The 20,368-nt window shown below is 51.9% G+C and overlaps 1 protein-coding gene across 6 annotated transcripts in view; it reads left to right on the top strand.

Moving 5' to 3' along the window:
• Window positions 1-20,368, top strand: part of DNMBP (dynamin binding protein) — a 29,348-nt gene that overhangs the window by 1,815 nt on the left and 7,165 nt on the right. For 3 of the 6 annotated variants that reach the window (XM_074875030.1, XM_074875031.1, XM_074875032.1), the window contains exons 3-8: window positions 440-618; window positions 2,964-3,086; window positions 3,619-5,559; window positions 18,517-18,704; window positions 19,298-19,397; window positions 19,924-20,071. In XM_074875030.1, coding sequence (XP_074731131.1) covers window positions 474-618; window positions 2,964-3,086; window positions 3,619-5,559; window positions 18,517-18,704; window positions 19,298-19,397; window positions 19,924-20,071 — 2,645 coding nt within the window. In that variant the 5' untranslated portion in view covers window positions 440-473. Of the gene's footprint in view, window positions 1-439; window positions 619-2,963; window positions 3,087-3,618; window positions 5,560-8,508; window positions 9,747-18,516; window positions 18,705-19,297; window positions 19,398-19,923; window positions 20,072-20,368 lie in introns of those variants that run through there. The other 3 variants (XM_074875034.1, XM_074875035.1, XM_074875033.1) reach the window with 2 other exon arrangements.

Raw genomic sequence — 20,368 nt, forward strand, 5'->3', positions numbered from 1 at the left:
AGTGACATGGGGAGGGGGATGCCTGTGCTCATCACCCTGTATCATTCCTGGTGGGACTGTGCAAGTGAGTGGTGCTATCTGCCCGCCCTGCCCTGCATGTCAGGGAAGTGCTGAACTTCCTCTCCTCCTCTTGCTTCCTTCCTGACAGGAATTAATTTCCAATTTTCTTGCTGCTTCTCCCCCCCCTTGCAGCACAAACATGTCCCCACAGAGATAGCCAGAGGTGCTGGACAAGGCAGGTTAGACCATGGGAGTGCATCGCTGGAGACCCTTGGCTCCTGCAGCATGCTTCATGTGGCAAGGGGTTTCAGGGAGCTCAGGACAGGACCCTCTTGCACTGTTCCTGCCTCTTGTGCTCAGGAATGGTTTTACTTTCTGAGCATATATGTGATAATTTCAGGTGTTTCTGGCTGCTAACTGACTTCCCACTGTGTCTCAGCCTTAGGTACTAATTCGCCTTCAGACCCCACACAATGGAGGCTGGCTCTGTGGTACGAGCAGTCTTTGATTTCTGTCCCAGTGTCTCTGAAGAGCTGCCCCTCTTCGTGGGAGATGTTATTGAGGTGCTGGCAGTGGTGGACGAGTTCTGGCTCCTTGGCAAGAAGGAAGGTGTCACAGGTAAGAGCTGCAAGTCACTGCACCTGGATCCCTAGGTGTTCCAGCTAAACATCCACTCCATGAGCACACTTTCCCCTTGGCCAGCAATGTACAGAACCAGATTTGATTTACTAAATCTTTCTTGGGTCTTTTCTTGGAACTGAGGGTGCAGGTTGCCCACTACTGGTCTCCTGCCAGCTTTGCATCAACTATCCAGACAGCTTGTTTGTTGTTTTTTGAGAAAGATTAGTGGAGGTTCGGTTCTCTTCACAATACTAGTTGCTCCATCCTCTGTGGTGAGACAGCCCATTTCCTGGCTAGTTTATGTACTGACCTGCTGTAGCAGTGGAAGGGGAGAGAGGAAACAGATGCACTGAGAGTGGAAATGCATCCACATCCAAGTGACCTCGTCAGGTCAAGTCAGTGGGAGACACAGCAACAGAGTCCATGTCCCTCCGAGCCTTCTGACTCAGCCCCACTTCCTCCTTTCCACTTTAAACCATTTTCCTGCACAAGCTTCCATCAGTATCTGGGTACCTGAAGTAGTGTGCAAGTCTTTTAAACTTTTGGAGGGGTGTGAGAAACTTCTGAAGCAGCAAAATGCCCTTAGTGAAACACTTCGAGTCTCATAGTCCCTGTTTAAGCAGCTCTTTCTCATCTTAATACTGATCTTGAGAGGATGTGTGAGCTCTCAGGGGGGTGAAAACCAGGCCACTTCAAAGCATAAGCCTGACTCTGTCTTCAGCATGAGGGTGGGACTGGAGTTTCATCCCTGGACGTGGAGATGGGGCTGCTATTGCAGCAGCAGCCTGGACTTTGCTAACAGCCATGAACTGTCTCCTGGCTAAAACAAAGACGGAGAGGAGCAAAGGTGGAGAGGAGGACTTCTCTCCTGTGCTCCACATAGCTGATAAATGGCATTGAATGAGTGCACGCCTGATCCTGCGGCTGCTGAAGTCACTGGGCACAAACTACTTCTGCAGCTACTTCACCACAGTTTTGTCTCCCAGCATAACTGATGTGCTTGTTCTCAGGAAGATGAAGCTATTAAAGAATAATAAACAGATGTGTGTCATAGCTCAAAGATAAAGAAATACACTGAAGTCAAACTGAATGCTTTTAATGATTTTTAGCTCAAAATGCACTTGCATTTCTGCTTTCCCTTGGAACGGCTGTTGTAGTTTTCTGCCCAGTTTTCTAAGCTAAAGTTGTAGGGAATTGAAAAAGTGCTTTTGAATAGAAGCTGTGGAGGTGCAGCAGCCTACCAATAATAATACTCAGTACTCTCTGGGGAATAATTAATGTAACTTCCTTTCTAACAGCATTAGGTTGTTTCCATGTACCAAGCAGGAAACTAAGACATGGAAAAAGAAGTAGAGTTGGTTAAATCTGTGAAGGAAGCCACTGAGGCTAGCAGCCTGTGGGCTGCTGGTTGCATCTCAGGTTAATGACCGCAGATGCCAACTGCCTAAACCCAGTGCAAAATTCTAGGTGTCTAGGATATGGTGTCTCCAGGTTTTATTGGAGAACATGGATGCCATATTGGGTCATCAGGAGTGAATGCTAGAAGTGCTACTAGCCCATACTCCCATCGTATCTCCTTGCCACAGATTACAAAATATAGGACTGACATTTTTAGTGGGCTCTGCCACATCCTGTGCTCCTGGGACTGAGATTAAAAGCTGAGTAGTATCTTGTGATGGCCAACAAGTGTGTGTGCTGCCCCATCTGGCAGTGGCCTGTTCAGAATAGCTGGGCATCCAGCAGTGGGTGCCATGGTGAAGTAGGTGTGCAGAGGTGATAAAGTGGGGAAGGTCCCTGGAGTCTCAGCAGCACTGCAGCTGTGACAGAGCTTTTGAGTCACAGATGTGGCCATCTGTAGTGTGGTGGCCTGGCTTCTGCACTGAGGCCATGGAGGGGCCAAGCCTTACAGAGTGAGGAGTACCAGGTGAATGTGCCCAGTCACAAGACACTGGTCTCATGGTCCAGCAGTACTGGATCTCTCAGTCCTCATCATGGTTCTGAATTGGGAAGTAAGCAATGAAAGCAGAGAAGACCTAGTATGTCTGTTCCCAGAAACCGTGCTGATGGCACAGTCCCAGTAATGAACACAGCCTGTTGATTGCCTGGAGTGAGCTGAGGGCAAAAAGCCTTTTGTTCACTGTTAGCTCTTAAGCATTTAAAACCTCAGGAATTCCTGACTCCCAAACTCATTCCTCTTCCACCATGCTATTGTAACACCCTGGGTAGCTGATTATTTTCCTTTAGCAAGAGATGAATAAATTCCAAAATCTGGAAGAAGAGTGGAGGGAGGTGGTGGTGGGCTACGGGAAAAACTCATTGCTGACAACTGCTTCTCATTTTAGGGCAGTTTCCTAGCAGCTTTGTGGAACCTGTGGATATTCCCCCTTTGAAGCAGGGAGAAAAACTCTTTGTTTGTACCAGTGACTTCACATCTCAAGAGCCAGGGAGTTTGTCATTGCAGAGAGGTAATCTCCATTGCCTTCCTTTGCTTTGCATTTCATAGCCCTCACCAGGAGCATGAACCTAGTCACAGCATCCTGCCTAGAGTGGCAGGAGAGACTCGGAATTTCCTAATACCTCATGATATGGGTCATGTCAAATCCACCATGGATCTTTGGGCTTCTGCCACTCTGATACTGGTTTCTTATGATCTATTATTACTCTTGAAACTCCAAATATTGGAGTCATGTGATCATAGTAAACTTACAGCTGCCTTTTAACTGCCCTCCAGTCCCCAAATCTTAGACTTGCATTTGGGGGAGAAATCAAAGCTTTTGTGCACCTTCATGGCTTAGCAGTCAAAACTGTGTACCTTAGATATGTGTGTGCTTCATGCTTTACCTCCATTCTGTGCTCTTGTGCATCCCCAGCACGCACTGCGCTCTGCGCACAGTACCAGACCTTACCCACAGCCAGGAAGGACACGGGGAGGCAGGAATAAGAGGTGGGAAGCAATCATGAGATCAGTTTTGAACTGCTGTGTCTCATTCCCTGCAGGAGACCTGGTGATCCTGGGGGGGTCCCTGGCCTCCAGCTGGCTCCAGGGCCGAAGCAGCTGGGGTTCCAAGGGCTTTTTCCCCTCATCATGTGTGCGGGAGCTGTGCCTTTCAGTTCGGAGCCGTCAGCTGTCCCAGAGTGTTCTCCTGGAGGTGCCCGCCTACTCACTGGGCCAAGCCCGGGCCCTGATGGACCTATCTGCTCAGCTGGAGGAGGAACTGGACTTCAGGGAAGGGGATGTGATCAACATTGTTGGTGTCCCAGAGCCTGGCTGGTTCGAAGGCGAACTCAGAGGCCGCAGGGGCATCTTCCCAGAGGGTTTTGTGGAACTGCTTACTCCTCTGCGAGCATCAGGAACTTCAGTGGATCCAGAGCCCACAGGGACTTGTGACACCAATGGGACAGTGGAGATGCCCCCCAAGGAGGAGGAGGAGCCAGGGAGCACTTATGGTGTTGCCCTCTATCAGTTCCAAGCCCTGGAGTCCAAGGAACTGGATTTTGATGTGGGTGACAGGATTCGGATCATAGGCATTCTGGAGGATGGCTGGCTGGAGGGGGAGCTGAGGGGGAAACGCGGCATCTTCCCACACAGATTTGTGAGGCTGGAAGCCTCTGAGGCTTGCAGGGAAAAGGTGGGTGCTGGGGATCCCCAAGGTGGAGGCAGCTGTGGAGTCACCATTAATCAAGACACAGAAACCACCTGCTCTGAAGCTCTTCCTTTGCCAGGGAAAGATGGCAGGGAAAAGGAAGATGACTCGGCAGCACAGCCTGAGCATGACACCATTTTGTCTCACGCAGTCGGGAGAACAGAAGGTCATCTTGGCACAGATTTGAAACAGCATCAGGTTTCTGCCACAGGACACCAAGGGCCATGTCCCAAAAGCACAGCAGACTCCCTCCCCTTTGACCACACAAAGACAGTCAATGGCCTTCTCCCCTCTGCTCAGCTGCCTCCCCCACGGGGCAACAGGCCTGGCCAGGTAGGTGAGTTGGAGCCTGGGGGAACTGTTTCAGCCTCCTCAGGAAACTCAGAAACTCAAGCCCTGTCTGAGCATGATGGAGACAGTCCCACTGTGCCCCCGCAGGCTCCCTGTTGCCCCCCAGATCCTTGCAGGAGCCAGGCAATTTCTTCTTCTAACATCTGGGCAGCATCCGAGCCCCAGGAGAGCCAGAGCAGCGCCCAGGACCTGGATGGTTGGGTGGACAGTCAACAGGAGAAGTCCAAACCTTGTTCCTACAGCCTGGGAGGTACCCAGGTGGGCCTGGATACATGGGCTGGGAACTGGGGGGAATGCTTCCCGCTTGCCGCACAGGGCGATGGCTGCACGGACCTCGACTCCAAACTGACAGAGCAGCTGGCGCAGTTTGAGAAGAGTCTGTCAAGTACTGGCGCTGAGCAGGACAAAGTGTCCCGCCACTTCTCCATCTTGGACTACAGCTCTGAGAAGGACATTGTCCGTGGGTCTCCTGAGTGTGCCCCCCATGCCAGGCAGCCAGAGAGGAGGAAGGCCCTGAGGCCACCCCCTCCTCGGCCCAGCAGCCTTGCAACAACCCCTGTGCACACACTGGGTGGCCAGGTGTCCAAAGGCAGGTCTCTGTCCTTCTCGGTCAAGCCTTCCCGGCCTGCGCCCCGGCCTCCATCAAGCACCCAGCGGAAAAACATGGCCCCTGCACAGCTTCAGCCCAGCACCCAGGAGCAGCGGGTGGAGGAGGGACGTGAGGACTTGACACGGGCAGGATCAGCTTCCCCCCACTCCATTCTGATGATGAGAATTGGAGAGGTGGAGCGAGACCTGGAGGCTTACGGCAAGACCCGCGCTGAGCTGAGCCTGATGCTGGAGGAGCAGCAGGATGAGCTGGTGAGAGCAGAGACCCTGGAGAACCTTGATTTCTGTGACTCCAACATCGAGAGCCTCAGTGTGGAGCTGCAGGAGCTGAGAGGTGAGTCTGCAGCAGCATGGGATGGGAGTGCTTCAGGGGGACAGCTGGCCCCTGCTGCGTACAGGCACTGTTAGAGCCAGTCTTTTATTTCCTTCTTTAATTCCTGATTTTGGTCATTTTGTAAGTGTTGCTGCAGTACAAATCATCACAATTTTGCCTCGGAGAACCACAGTGTCATTCTCTGGACATCCCTCAGCCCTGGCCTTCCCCACCCCCTTTTCCTTCCAACTCTCCCATCTCTTCTTCCAGCCCCACCCTACATCCAGAGCCCTCATCTCATCCATTCCCAGTGTGTCCTTGCTCTCAAGCAAAAACACAGCTGCTGCAGGTTCAACATCCCTGCCGCATCCCCTCTTAGCTGTAGGGAAGTGAGCAGCACCTTCAGAGTGGCTTTGCTGGTGGTTCTGCAGTTGAGATTTGAGTTGATGTCTGTGGTGCAACTGCCCTCAGCCAGTCAGGGCGCTGGGTTTCCTGTGGTTTCTGCTCTGGTGGTGATACAGACCTTTGGAGACTTGTCACTTAAATCAGCGGGGATGCACAGAAGGGTGCTGAACATGGCCTGGGAGTGGGGAGGGTTAGTGGGCAAAAAATAAAGCCTGTCCCTGTGCTCCTGCTGTCCGTGGAGTCCAGAATTTCAGGACAGGAAAATGACACTGCACTGTCGGTAACAGCAACAAAGAGCTTTAGACTGCAGCATATCTGTAGCCAAAAAGATTACTTTTGTCCTTGCAGCCCAGAAAAATTACTCAGGAAGGAGAAATTTGCCCTGTTTATATCAGCACATTTGGGCTCCGAAACCCAAAGATGCCATATAAAGATCAGTACTGTTAATTACGTTATATTTGATATTACAGTAGACAAAGTGAAAAGACAGAACCACATACATCTCCCACAGTCCCTTCCCCAGCTTCTTCCAGGAGCTCTGACACTGCAGTTCTGCTACTGAAACCCACGATGTGCAGGAAATGTGGGCACTGCACGCGGGAGGTGGAGTGAAATGCCAGCTCCTGCCTGGGGATTACTCACTCTGACTTCATTGCCTCCATCCTCCCACTGCTTAATCAGCGCTGGGGAGCCCAGGCGCTTTGCTGCAGGATTGTGTCTGATGCAGAGCGCATGGGAATGAAGGCATGGGTGCACCAGGGAAACAGGGTGACAAACAGCCTTCACATCAGTGGCATGCGAGAGGGATGCTTGGAAGAAGGTTTAGAGGATTTGAGGCTAGATAAATTAACTTGAAGGTAGGAAGAGGAAAATCTAGCCTGGATCTCAAGGGAAATTTTCTGATGGGATGGATCTTGCTGAGAAACGTCTCTGACTGTCCTGGTGCTTTCTGAGAGAGGACGACAGATCCTGCAGAACCTGTGCCCTGTTGGTTACTGCAACTGGAAGTTTTAGGCAGGAACTAAAGCACTATCCTGAGACATCATACCCATCAAGTTATCACCTTGATAGTCTAGGGGATTTTTCACCACTTCAAGAGACCTGAGGATTTATAAGTAGCCTGTCTGATCCTGTGATAAAAATGTGCCTTACCCAAGCTCTGTGGCATCCCTCCTGACGCATCTGAGTGTGGCCAGAGAGCATGTCTCAGGCTTGGTAGCCCAGCTTTAGTGCAGTGGGCCAGATCAGTAATGCGGTGCTGCATCAGCTCAGCAAAACATGTTTGCAGCATGCCTCAGGCGTGGCCTCTGCCTTGCCGCCATTAGGGGCTCATGGAGGTGTGCTGGAGGGAGGAAAGCTTACCCTAAGCACTGACCAGCAAACAAATTTGGGCTAGCATAGTCTTGGGGGAACAGAGCCCTTTGGTGTGTCCTTTGGGGAGCCAAAGGAAGAGCAGAAAGTATGTGGTTTTCTAAAATACATGTTTAAAATCTGCAGGTTGCTTCTTGAGCATGTCTTGGGTGCACACTGGGGGGTTCACTGATCACCAGGTTTGGGCAGGATTAGTGTTTGCCCTCCTGCAGTTGGAGTAGGAGGATCCATCAATTTTATTTTTGTCTTCTAACAGCTAGTAGCATTGGCTGTGCATACCTAACGAATGTTGCAATAACCTGAGATGTGGATGACATCCACTGACTTTCCTGGTTTCTTTCTATGGCGTGTTGTGGTCACCTCTTGGTTTCTCACAGGAGCTCCTGCATTTGGCATGGAAAACTAGGAATATGTTGCGCCCTGCAGCAAGAGGAGTTACTGGAGCGCGTGTTGCTCTCGCCTCCTGGAAACTTATATTGTGTGTTGGCACTGGACTCAGTAACCCAGATAGTCCTTCAGGGCTGTTCATAACAGTGGGGGGACCAGCCGTTCACCCTGGAGCAGGGAACCAGGCAGCTGTGGCTGCATGGCACTGTGCAGGCACCACTTGGGAATGCTCTGTCTCGCAGGGAGCTGCTCATCTCTGGCTCTTCCCAGAGATGAGCAGCTCTGTGGTGATGGCTGGGAAAAGGATGGGCTCAGCATCAGATTTGAGCCAGGGGCAGCATGAAGGCCTTGGTTTTCCGCTGTGAAGTGTGGAGCAGAGCCCAGCCTCTGCTAGACGGCATCATTTAGCCTCTATTCTGGCAGGAGCGTTAAGGCAGGGGAAGGAGATCTGGTATCCCATCTCTGGTCTGTGGCTTCCCGCAGTCTCACACACAGTCTGTTTTCCTTCCCTGAGGACGTCGATCTTGGGGCAGGGCCTCTGCATGCTCCAGTGCCCTCCTTTTCCCTGCCTCTGAGCTGCCTGTGGAGAGGCTTTGGCAAAGCAGTGGAGCCGGTTTGGGCGGTGAGAGCCTGCCCAGCCCCAGTCTCCCTCCTCAGGGCTGGTTACTGATTACTTTGGGCAGCAGGTGGAGGAGGCCAGGGCTGGCAGTGATTGGGCCTGTGGCTCTTCCTACTCTTGCTGACTGGTTTCAGGAAGCGACACCTGCGTTTCACTTGGGACAGGAGCACTGGAGCAGAGCGGAAAAACGGCGTCAGCCCGAGCTTGGGCTTGGGGAGCAGGTAGCAAAGGGAGTCAGCACCTGCACTGCATGCCAGCAGGACTATGTGCACTTATCCCGGGACGAAACATGGTGTGGAAGATCCAAGGCAGGAGCCGCGGCTCCTCAGCTGGGAATATGAGGACTGTTGTGCCGTGCGGAGAGAGGACGTGGCTGGGGTGGCTGCGCTGCGTGGTGAGACTCACGGCAGTGACAGACCCAGGGCGAGGAGGCAGCACCCGGGCTGCCGGGGAGCAGACAGTGGCTGGGACAGTTACAGGAGAGGGGAGGGCATCTCCGTGGACCGACAGAGCATGAATGGAGACTGTGGAGGTTTTTGGAAGGGAGGTATCCAGTATGCGGACTGCAGGAGAGCACACGGTGCTTGGGAAGGAAAAAGCCAAGATACAGAGGGTAGAAACTCTAGGGTGTATGAGAGGGAGGGTGTTCAATACAAAGACTGTGGGTCTGAGATAAGAGAAGGGCGGTACAGAGAGGACAGAGTACCTGGGCAGTATAGGGAGAGGGGAAGGCAGTATGGAAAGGGTAGAGGCCCTGGAGACTATCAGGAAGGGGGAAGGTGGTCTCAGGAGGACAGAAATCCTAGGGACTACAGTGAGGATGAACGACATTATGGGGAAAAGGAAAGGTGGTATAGGCAGGAGAGGGACTCTGGGGAGTGTAGGGAGGAGAGAAGGCAGTATAGAGAGGATGGAGGCAATCAAGTATATAAGGAAAGGGAAAAGTGGTATAGAGAGGATGGAGGCTCTGGGGCATATAGAGAGCAGGAAAGGTGGTATATAGGTGTCAGGGACCAAGAAGACTTTGAGCGGCACAGGCAGCCCAAAGACCATGCCATGGACTGCAGCAGTCTGGACGGAGATTGTGAAGCTCCTGCATTTGCAGTCTGGTCCTCAGGAGATGGTAGAGTGAGCCTGGGGTCAGGCACCTTCTACACACAGTCCAAGATGCAGGACATGGACTACGATGGCCGTGGGGAGCTGGAAGAAGCAGCCCCAGGGCCCAGGATGCCAGCCAGGAACAATGGCAGAGCAGAACGCTCAAGGGTACGCACGGGCCGGCCAGACTGGAGCCAAGTCTGGCAGGAGGAGGCCGAGAAAGCAAACAGTGTGGGCTCTGTGCTGCAGCGAAACAGCTTCTACAGACGGACGGCTCCCAGTGCCCTGCGGCACTCGGAGTTCGTGCAGACCAGAAAGGAGAAGCGAGGTACGTGGGGAAATGCTAGGCAGTTGCCTTGGGTGTGCCTTTGCCCTGCTCTGGCACCAGGGCAGTACCAGGACTCTGGCACAGGCAGGTTCTCATGGGAAACCCTGGGGCTTGCTGAAAGGGGCATCATCATCATTACTCTTCTGTACAGTCACCTACGTGTTCTGCAAGGGCTCTTGCCCCCATTTTGCTGAGGTCCAGGTGGGAGGGAAGCTCAGGCAGCACAGACCCACAGCTCACTGATTGCTCCTCCATCTGTGGCTGGAGTGTTTTGTGTACATGCCCAAACCTGTGGCCCTGATTTGTGTGCTCTCTCCGGGCCCCAAAGAAGTTTCTTATAGGATAAGGGTGAGGTGTTGGGGTTATTCCCACTGCCTTTTTACTTTCATAACCCATCGTGAACAGATTCTGTGTGCAGGAACCAAATCCTGACCCTGTGGAAGGCAAGTATGGCAGCTGTTCACAGACAGCACGAAGCAGGAAATAGGAGAAGTTGTTGTAGCACTCAGACATGTGCAGAGGGCAAGTACTTGGAGCTGCGTGATAACACATGGGCAGGATAGTGGGGCACCCAGGGTGTGCATCAGGGGGTGTCACAGATGGGAATGGTACCTCCTGCATCGCCAGCCCCTCGGTACCACAGTGGTCCCTTGCCTGTGCTATAGCAGTTGTGTGCCCTGGGTCCCCGAGGTGTCCCTGGGTCTCCAGTTCCATCAACCAGCACCCTGGAGCTGGAGAGATACCAAAGCTGGAGGACTCAGGCTGTCTTGGCATGGGCAGAATAGTCCCATTGATGCTGTGGCTGGGACAGAGTTGGCTGCAGACAGCTTTGTGGCACTTGGCTCGTTGTTACAAGAATTAGTGTGTGTTGGGGAAGGGGCAGCAAGGTGCTAGGGTCTGGGCAGAGGGACTGAAGGAGCCCTTCTTGGTGGACTGGCTTCCCTGTTGGGCAGCCGTGTGTCTGAAAACCTGTTTGCTCCTGCACCTTTTCTGCCAGCATCTATGTTGGGCACCTATGTGGGAACTGTGTGAAGGTGACAGAGCTGGAGGCTGTGGCTGCCTGTCAGCTTAAACAGCATGAAATCTGTCCTCTGGAGGTATTTGATTAAGCAGGCTTTGCTGGCTGCACTTCTGCACTCTTGGGCCTCCCTGGTAGGGTGGGACTTTGTTCAGCTGTGTCCCCGGGGCGAGGGAAGGGAGAGGCTTTGCAGTGCCGGGATGTCCAAAGGGCAGCGGGGAAGCTAGGAGGGGAAGCTAGGAGGAGCCACAAGCAGAGCAAGGAGGGAAACAGCCCAAAAAGCCTTAGGAGGCTGGAGCAATGCTGGCCTGGCCAGCTTTTACAAGAGTTGGGGGGACAGACTGCAATGCTGGGCGAGAGCCTTTGCTCCTCTGATGTTAAATATGACTCTGCGTACACCCACACTTGCACTGGGAGGGGTTGTTGGGATTTTTTTTCCCACTGTGGCAGGCTCAGGGGTGGGAGGTGTGTCACAGCAGGGAGGGGAGGAGGAAGGCTTCAGGTGTTTTGTAAAACTGTCCGTCCCATGGCCCATCTCTGGCTGCAGTTCCCTGTTACGTTACTCCTCTTGCCCTGCTGGGGCACAGTGCTTCAACAGCCTTCGTTGGCAAATACGCTTAGCTACATTTGCCTCGCTGGCAGCAGCACCTCTTTGCCGCCTCAGTGTAAGACCTCACCAGCATCTGGGAGCCTCCCCAAAAGCCCCCCATTGCACTTGGCAGCAGACACCCTCCTGCCCAGCTGGTAGGAAAAAGTCATCTCTGGTTTTCCCTCTGTGTGTGCTACAGGCACCTTTTCTAATGCCGTCTGCTTCTCTCACAGGTTCCTCCTCCTGTCCACAGAGTAACAGAATTTAGGACTTGAAAGCCCCAGTAGAGATGACATGGCCTGATCTTTTCCAGAAGCAGGGTTATTACAATTCTTACAGATTTCTCTGCAGTACAGCCCAGTGACAACTACTTGGTTAGAGCATCTTTTCTGGGATGAGACTCAGATGTGTCTGCCTGCTACATCAACAGAAGGAGAACCAGCCTGTCATAGCTTTGCTGTTTAGTCGCCATCACTATTGTTTATTTTGCATGCTAATTCGTTGCAATTCAGCTCTGAACCCCAACATTTTTCTACTAGATTAGAGCTTTTTAGTTGGTATTTTCTTCTCAGGCAGGTACTGTAAGTAATCTTTCAGTCTTCGGTTCTCTGTAGTGAATAGAGTCTTAAAATACTCCTAGCAAAGACTCATAGGAAGACCTTTCAGTGTTTGTTTTTCCTGTCCTCACTCATTTTTCAGTTCAGGCTCTTAAAATAGTGGATTCAGAGCTGCATGAGGCGTTCTGGGTAGGTGTCAGCACTTGCTTGCACAGAGGTATACCTTGCTGCATTCCTGTACCCTTGTCTGAGGACCCCAATCTGCCTGCAGCACTCGGGGAGCTCCTGCTGAGTTTTGGACCAAGCGTTACATCTCAGAATACAGCCCTGCGTGTGGCTGCATTTCTTGTCCCCATTAATACAGTAGTGCATTCATCTGCATTAAACCTGCTTGGTTTGAATAATTCCATCTCATTCAGAATACCTTGGGTCACTCTGACTCATATGCCTCATCTTTATTTGTGATCCTGTTGAATCGGTGTTCAGTTTTCTACATGACAGCAGTGATTTTCCATTTACTTTAAAAGTATTATATCGGATCGACTCAAAATACAGTCCCTGCAGAATCTGATTAGGAATGTCCTCTTTTCTGAATATTCTCCACTGGCAACGGGTTTTTGAGGTGCCAGTTAGCAAGGTCTTATTTCTGCTTTTTAGATGGAAAGAAACAGAATATTTATTGTATAATTCTGCCTTTTTGCCAGATTTATCAAGAATTTTACTATCTCTGCTTACTTGTGGGATTGCATCATTGAAAGGGTTTCTTTGTCCTGGGTGGAAATAAAATTCTGTTATAAAGTAGCATTTTATTTCCGCATTTAAAAAATAAAAAATGGACTCTCAGTTTTGCCATCCATGGATTTTTCTTGGTATCTATCTTTTCTCATTTTTCTGTACTTCAAAATTTCTGGTGTGTCTGTTGTCTATTATCTGGTTTTCTGTATTCATTCATTTATTTATTTATATTTGCTGCCTTTATTGAAGGAGAGACCCAAACCAGATTTTTATCTATGTTGTTCTCTTTCTTGATTGCATAACCATGTTTTCTGGATTACCTATTTTTAAGATTCTCTTCTAGAACTTCCAGCTTTCATTGTTTTTTCCATCAGTGTTTTTGCTTACAGTCATTTTTGTTGATGTTCTGCCTCAGCTTTGGAAGGTTAGCTCTTTGGAGACCATCATATTACTTCACTTCTTTCTGCATCACAGGTTGGGACCATCTGCTGTTCACACTGAATGCAGCGGGGCTCTGCTGGGACAGTGGTTGTCATCCTACCTGACACAGAGATATCTCCACCAAGCAGGCTTTGCATGAGACATCTTTGAGATGTCAAGCCATTCCTGTGGCCCTGGAGAAGTGGCCCCAGTCTGTTCCTGTTCAGTTCATTTTTGTCATATATCTAGATTTATCTCCTGCTCCTCAGTCTCGGGACTCTGCCAAGGCCGGTGGCTGAATCTGCTTCTGTGGGCTGAAGTCTTCGTTTGCTATGGCACCTCTCTGCTGCACCCCCCGCTTTCTCCCATGGAGCAATGAGACACTGAATATATCTACTCTGTTGCTTTTGGAGCAGTGGGTATATTCTGTTACAGGCTTGTTACTAATGTCCAGAGTGAGAGTTTTCACCCCAGCCAGATCCTGCTGCTGGCAGCGAGTTTAGCCTTTCGCTCAGATTAATTATTCCCTGCCCTAGTTTCATCCCCTCTCTTCTCATGGTAGGCAGTGGCTCCTCCCCTCTTGGCGTTCACATACTTCAAATATTTGCAGCTGGTTTGTTTTGTCCTGAGTCACTGCTTGACTCTGATGAGCTGTGAGCCTGGGGCTGGGCTTGCCTTGCAGGTGGGTGCAGCTGTCGGAGATTCATGCTGGTGCAAGAGGTTGTCCTCAGCACTGATGGGCAGCATGTTCCTCTTCAGATTGCGTTAGCAGCCTGGGCGCCCTGCGAGGCTGCGCTGTGCCACGGGGGATGCTGGCAGGTGAGCCCTGATGAGGAGGAGTTGGGGGGCAATGCAGCCCTTTGGGTGAGCCCACCAGCCCATGCATGATGGGCACGTATCCCATTGGATCTGGTCTTCATGGGTCAACTCTGCTTCCAGAGTAGAGCAGGGAGAAAACCTCTAATTGCATGCATGCTACTGCTAGGAGGTTGGGTAATAAGAATTACAAGTTTTCATTAGTTGGAAGAAAGTCAGTGAAAGTGGTGTTTCTGGGACGAGCAGGATGAGCCGTGTGATTGCAATATGAAATCTTGGCCTCCAAGGGAAGGGTAGAGGTGGGAGTGTGCTCCATCTTGACACTTTGCTGCCAGGGGCTCGGTTACAAGTCAGTGTTGAATCTCCCATGCATCAGCAGGCAAACTAGCAAAGCTCAAAAGCAGGCGCTCCTGGCAGGCTGTTGCAGACCGTCAAACCAATCCAGAGAGCCAAGGACTTGTCACAAATCTGCTGAGGGGGATAGAGAAAACAATGTTGTTAGAGGTTTTAATTTAGAGAGGCAGATTGCAGAGCTCATGCAACCTATGAGAGAACAAAATTTGAGTCTCTAAAAATTGTGATTGAGAGCATTGGTTTTGGAAATGCATTTCTGAATGGCATCTGTGTCATGGGTAAACACGAATTTGTCACCAGATTGGAATCTAGTGGCTTCATTAGAAATACCAGCTGCATTCCTGCAGGCTAATGGAGCCCCTTCCAGCTGTGGTGTAAGTCTTAGTGCCTCCAAAGTTGATGGGCATGATGACTCAGATTGAAAGGTAACATTTAAATAGAAAATCTGTGAAGTAAAATGGAGATCTGTTTAAAAAGCATTTACTAGATGACCAAAACCCACGGCTATGAAATGGGTGGGTTTAGTTAAATGCTTAATAAGCCTTATTTAGGGAAAGCTGCTATTACACATACAAGAATGTGTGACAAACAGGAAAAAAGAAATTGATGGAAATCAACATGGTATGAAATACAAAAAGTGAGAGTTTTTAGATGCGTCAGAAACAAACCCTAAGTATCATACATATTGGGTCAGGTAGAAGAGCCAAATATTAAAAACAAATTCTGTATTTGAATTTTTTGAACTGCGAGTGTTTGGAAAGAGGCAGGATGACTTTTGAGTTAATTGCTGAAGGAGGATGCTGGACTAGTGATAAACAGCAAGAGTCCCAAGAGACTTGGCTGCAGCATAGCCTTATTTTTAAACAAATCTTGAAATATTCCAAAAGAGCAAGAAAGCCAGAAGAGAATTAATCTGTATAAGTTTTCAAAATAGTGCAAACACTGATCCAGTATAAGTGGGTAGAACTGGTGGTCAGCATCATGCCGGGCCAAGCGAACTGAGCTGATAACTACTATGAGCTTAAAACCTGTGCAGGAAAGGTTTTCATTTCCCTTCCCCAGGCGGGGATTTGAGATTCACAGAGGAAGGGTGCAGTGGAGCTGGCAGTCTCACGAGTGTCAGTCGAAGCCTCGCCGCAGGGTACTCTCTGAAAGGGCTTGACCTAGATTTACTTGCCTGGGGTTTGCTTCGTGGAGCGTGGGGAGTTGCTGTGTTTGCCAGCAATGCTGGGCATCCCCAGCTCTGTTTCAGTGAGCTGGAGGCAGGCACATCACGTGGCTGCAATTTAGCCATGGCTAAAGCTGGGAGCACAACAGGGTTGTTTGGTGGTACAGTAAACTCCCAAGATGTCCTGTATAAAGCTTCATCTGGTGGCATTTTGCCTGGGGATAAATGCAAAATCCTATTCTTTGACCAAAGCAAATGTAATCTTTTCCATTTGTCTTCCGAAATGCTGCTGCATGGGTCATTTCTGTCTGTTCTGGCTGGTTTTCATTTTCAGGATTCTTCCCAGGCCACCCCATGCTGCAGTATCAGCTCACTCGCCCACCGCACCTGGGTTTCACACACCTGTTTGCATTTCAGATTAACACCTTCCTGCTTTTTCCATGTTGCCCTCCCACTTGAGCTTGCTCCCCTGCAAAACAAATGCCATTCCTTAAAAAAAAATCCTTCTTTAAAATAACTCATTTGTTGTTACTTTCTTAACTCTTTGAGCTATGGAGACCTGCTGGCTGTATTATCTTGGTGTTTCTTTGTCCCTTCGGTGCATTTTTCTGTCTTATGTCCTGTTCAGGTTCCAAGTGCTGTGTCTCGGGCAGGGTATCCCTGTTGAGTGTTTGTAAAGGACCTTGCACGACAGGGCCTGGTCTGCTACTGAGGCTTTGCAGATGCTGTGGAAATGCAAAGAGCAAATGTTAAACCCAGCAGCTGCTCCCAGGCCCTCCTTGGGGACTCCTGCTGCATTTGAGTTGATAAAGTTCATCACTGGGGACTTCTCTGGTGGGGAGCCAAGACAGCCATTGACTTAGCCAAAGCCAGCCTTTTCCCTTATGCAGGGTGGCTCTGGTGAGGTACTTTTAAGGATGTTTGCCAGTAGGAATCAGTGAATCTGCTCTTCCCAATACGCCATAATTGCACACTAAATATAGTGCTGATTGTGCCACTAAATTCTCATCTGCAGAGCTGGCCCTTTTGGCTTTCTCCAGGCTCGATTTCGAAGGAGGGCAGAGGAGATGCCTGCTTAGAGACCAGTATCTTCCCTCCCTTGTTGAGAGCATCTTCTGAGTGGGGTTTCAGCTGATTTGGAAGTGTGTGCAAGAGGCACACCAGTGCTTCAGCCTAGGTAGCTGCGGGAAGTTGCTGTTTGATGCAGATGCTGCTGTTTTCCATTTGTTACTGCTGCTCTGCAATGGGAAAGGCTGGAGAGTGGCACAGTTTAGCTAGTTACGGGCCAAGTTGGTGGTTTTTTCTCTTTCCTGGGATGTTTCAGTGCAAATACCGGAGCCTGGCAGAGCAGCAGGCAGGATGCTTAGGCTGAGGCAGCAACTTTCCATCCCACATTTCATACTGCCACTCATTACTGCCATCACCCAGCAGGGCAAGGCTGGGACCTGTGGGCAGGCAGGCAGGGCATTCTCAGCACCTGGGCAGAAGCAGCTGGGAGCATGGGGGTCTCCTGGGGCTGTGCACGGTGGGTGCTGCGGTACCAGGGTAAGTCCCAAGCCCTGCTGGGTGTCCTGCAGAGTCCAGCTGAGCCTGCTCTTAGAGCTGAAGCCAGTGGCAAGGTTGTCTCCCCCAGGCTCAGCTGCTGTTGCCTATAGCTGTAACTGGAGAGGTCAGGGAGGTAGAAGTGCCTGTCCTGCAAAAATATTTTCACAAATGTCTGAGCTGAGGCATGTCCACAACTAATAAAATCCCATTGAGAGCAGCTGGGGACCTGTGGGAGATGGCTGGAGTGGATGGGCATTTGTCAAATCAGCAGTTGGCCTTAAATCAGGTACCTGAGGCAGACTGGGGTGCTGCAAGGGCATCGGGGGTACTGTGGGATTCAGCTTTGCAAAGCAGCCATAAAATGGGCGAGACCTGAGTGTTTCTGGGCCAGACCCTACCTCAGAGGGGTGTCACAGGGAGGTGCTGGAGAGGAGCTTTTCTGAACTTGGAGAAGGTGGGGGTGGAGGGTGTGTGTGGCTGTTGCTGTGTTTCTGGCCAGAGGGCACATGCTTTTAAAAGCAGGCGGGTGGGGTAGAAAGTGGCTAGGGCCCAGGAATCTGCTGGGGGATAAAATGTCTCAATGAAAACTAGAGGGGGCTGGGCCGGCCTGGGAGCCGCAGGTGGGACAGAAAACCAGGAGGAAAACCGGCTGCCGGGGGCCCAGGACAGGGAAGAGGAGGGTGGCCAGCTGCCTGCGAGCCCCCAGGCCCTGCAGGCAGGGCTACCGTGCTGCCGGTGCTGTGCCCCCGGCACCCTGCCAGGGTAGGGCCAGGGGACTGCCGGGGGGTGACGGTAGCCCGGACACACAGCAGGTCCCTGGGCTGTGCTGGTGGCTTGGGGGTCTCCCCGTCCCGGGGCTGCCCGCCGTGGCAGCGTGGCCGCCCATGGCGGTGCCTCTGGCCACCCCAGGCCTCCGCCTTGCCGGGCCTCTGAGTGCCCAGCCCGGCCTCCCGGCGAAGGCCGCCGCCGCCCCGGCCTTCCCCGCCCTGCGCGGCTCGGCGCGGTCCAGCTCCGGGCTTTGCCGCCGGCAGCCGCGTTGTGGGTGCCCGAGGCTTTTTTCGGCCATTCAGATGGAAATGCCCCGGGGCTGGAGAATGGAGACCCTGTTTCCAGCCTGAGGGGAGGGGGCAGCCGCCATTGCCCGGCTGGGAAGAGAGTGAGGAGGGGAGGGGGGCGCCTCTCCGTGTCTGCTCAGCCCCGCGGAGTCTCCTGGAACGGCAGAGTTGGAGAGCGGGGGTAGGAGAGGGGTCTGGACCAGGCCAGCACCAAGGGGGACTGTCTGGAGCAGGTTTGTGCTGCTTGGTGCCTGCTGCCCCAGCGCCAGGGGCATTGCGGTGTTACTGGTGCTGTGAGGGCAGGCTGTGGGGGCAGACCGGGGCTCCCTGCTGCCCCGGGCCTGGGGGTGCCAGGAATGGCCTCTCTGGAAGGGTCCTTTGGTGGACGGTCTTGCTCTCTGACGGTCGTGTTTGGCAGTCTCATAGATTGCGTGTGCCACAGTTCAGGCGCTACTTGTCTCCCATCCTTGGATCCTTGCTGTGGGATGCTGATCTTGCTTGTCTGTCTTGCAGAGATGACTCTCCTGTCCTCCCAGACACCATCCCTGGAAACGTCCTCAGCTGCCACTGAAAGCCCAGAGCAAAGGATGCTGGAGAAGAGGTCCAAGGTTGTTGAGGAACTGCTCCAGACAGAGCGGGACTATATCAGAGACCTGGAGATGTGCGTGGAGAGGATCATGTTGCCCCTACAGCAGGCTCAGGTAGGCACAGAGGGGCAAGCTGTGGTGCAGCACTGGTGGGATGGGGTGAGGATACTGAGTTCACTTTGTTCTTGGAGGCAGCCAAGTAGCAGCATGGGAACCCACAGAGGAAATTCAGCTATGCTGAAGGGAGCAGGCTGGTTCTCACTGCTCCCTGCACTCATAGCAATAGTCCATCTGTTTTGGGATCCTGCTGAGCTCTCACCATTGAGAGCAAAAGACCTGGCAGCAAGTATCACCGATTTCTCTTCATTTGGTTTGTAGGTTAAATTCATTGTCAAGAGAAAGAAAATGTGGGGTTTTGGCACAGGGACAGAGTTGGTGGGAGGAGAGGGAGAATTAGCAGGTGAACAGAGGCAAGGATGAAATTTCTGTGAAAGAGGACACTGTGGTAGGACACATAAGGAATGAGAGTTTCAGTGCACTGGGGGACAAAGGAATGAGTACAGAAGTCACTCTGATGGGAGGAGATCACACCAGGTGGCTGCTGTGAAGCTGAGAGCTGGTGGGTTGCAGGAGAGCAAGGTGGGGGGGCTCTTGGATCTGACTAGGCCATGTTCCCCATCCAAGACATCTGTCTTCCCATTCCTCAGATGCAGAATATAGACTTTGAGGGTCTTTTTGGAAACATCCACACAGTAATTAGCTTCTCCAAGCAGCTGCTGTCCACCTTGGAGGCTTCAGATGCCATTGGTATGAATTTTGCTGTTAACTTTTCTCATCTCTAGGATGGGCTTTGTTAGTGGTGGGCAGAAAAGTTTAAATGGTGGGAGAGGATCACTGGGGCTGGGCTTCCTCCCTGCTGATCCCTGTCACCGCTCATCAGTCCGGCAACAAAGCCAAGGAGATCTGTGTTGCCCCATGGGTCGCTGTGCTGAGAAACACGGTGCCTGTGGCCCTCCGTGGCCCCTTGCCCCGAAGCAAGCCCCACTCCTTACTCCTGTGCTGCCAGCTTTTGCTGCTCAGGCCTGTGCCTTTGCTCTCTGTGTGGCTCCAGTGACCAGTGTCCCCGCTTTCACCCCTGGGAGACCTGGATTGATTGAGCTCTCTGTGCTAGTGGGTGATGAGGAGGCATCCTGGGAGCTCTAGTAACACTTGCGTTCTTGAGCTGTGTGTGTGGAATGGGGACACTGGGCGTCTCACCATGAGACACGCCAGTGTTGTTGGAGGCAGCTGAGGATGAGGAGACACTGAAGTCCTGCTTTGCTGCTGTCTCCAGGGCCAGTGTTCCTGGCACAGCGTGCAGAGCTGGAGAGTGTCTACAGGGTGTATTGCCAGAACCATGACGAGGCCATTGCACTGCTGGAAACCTATGAGAAGGATGAGAAGATGCAGAAACTACTCCTGGACCTGCTGGATAGCCTCAGGTTGGAGCCTCTGGCTTTGGTGGCCACAAGGCTGGGGTAGGGGGGGGTCAGTCTCCAACATCCCTGCCCCTCTGCCAGCAGTGCTTGGACAGTTCAGGTGGTGACTGGAGAGGGGCTGGCTCTGTCACTGCACAGTTGACCAGGCTCTGGGTTCAGATGGCCCCCTGCCCCAATGCACAGGTGCTGGGACACCTGTAGCCCCCCTTAAACTGAGAGAAGCCACCAAGATACAGAGAAGGTGGTATGTCCTGGATTGAGAGTTCCTATTCCTAAAGCCCTGCCCTGCCATGGCTGGTG

The sequence above is a fragment of the Strix uralensis genome, chromosome 7 (assembly GCF_047716275.1).
Source record: "Strix uralensis isolate ZFMK-TIS-50842 chromosome 7, bStrUra1, whole genome shotgun sequence".
In the NCBI taxonomy this organism is placed as follows: Eukaryota; Metazoa; Chordata; class Aves; order Strigiformes; family Strigidae; genus Strix; species Strix uralensis.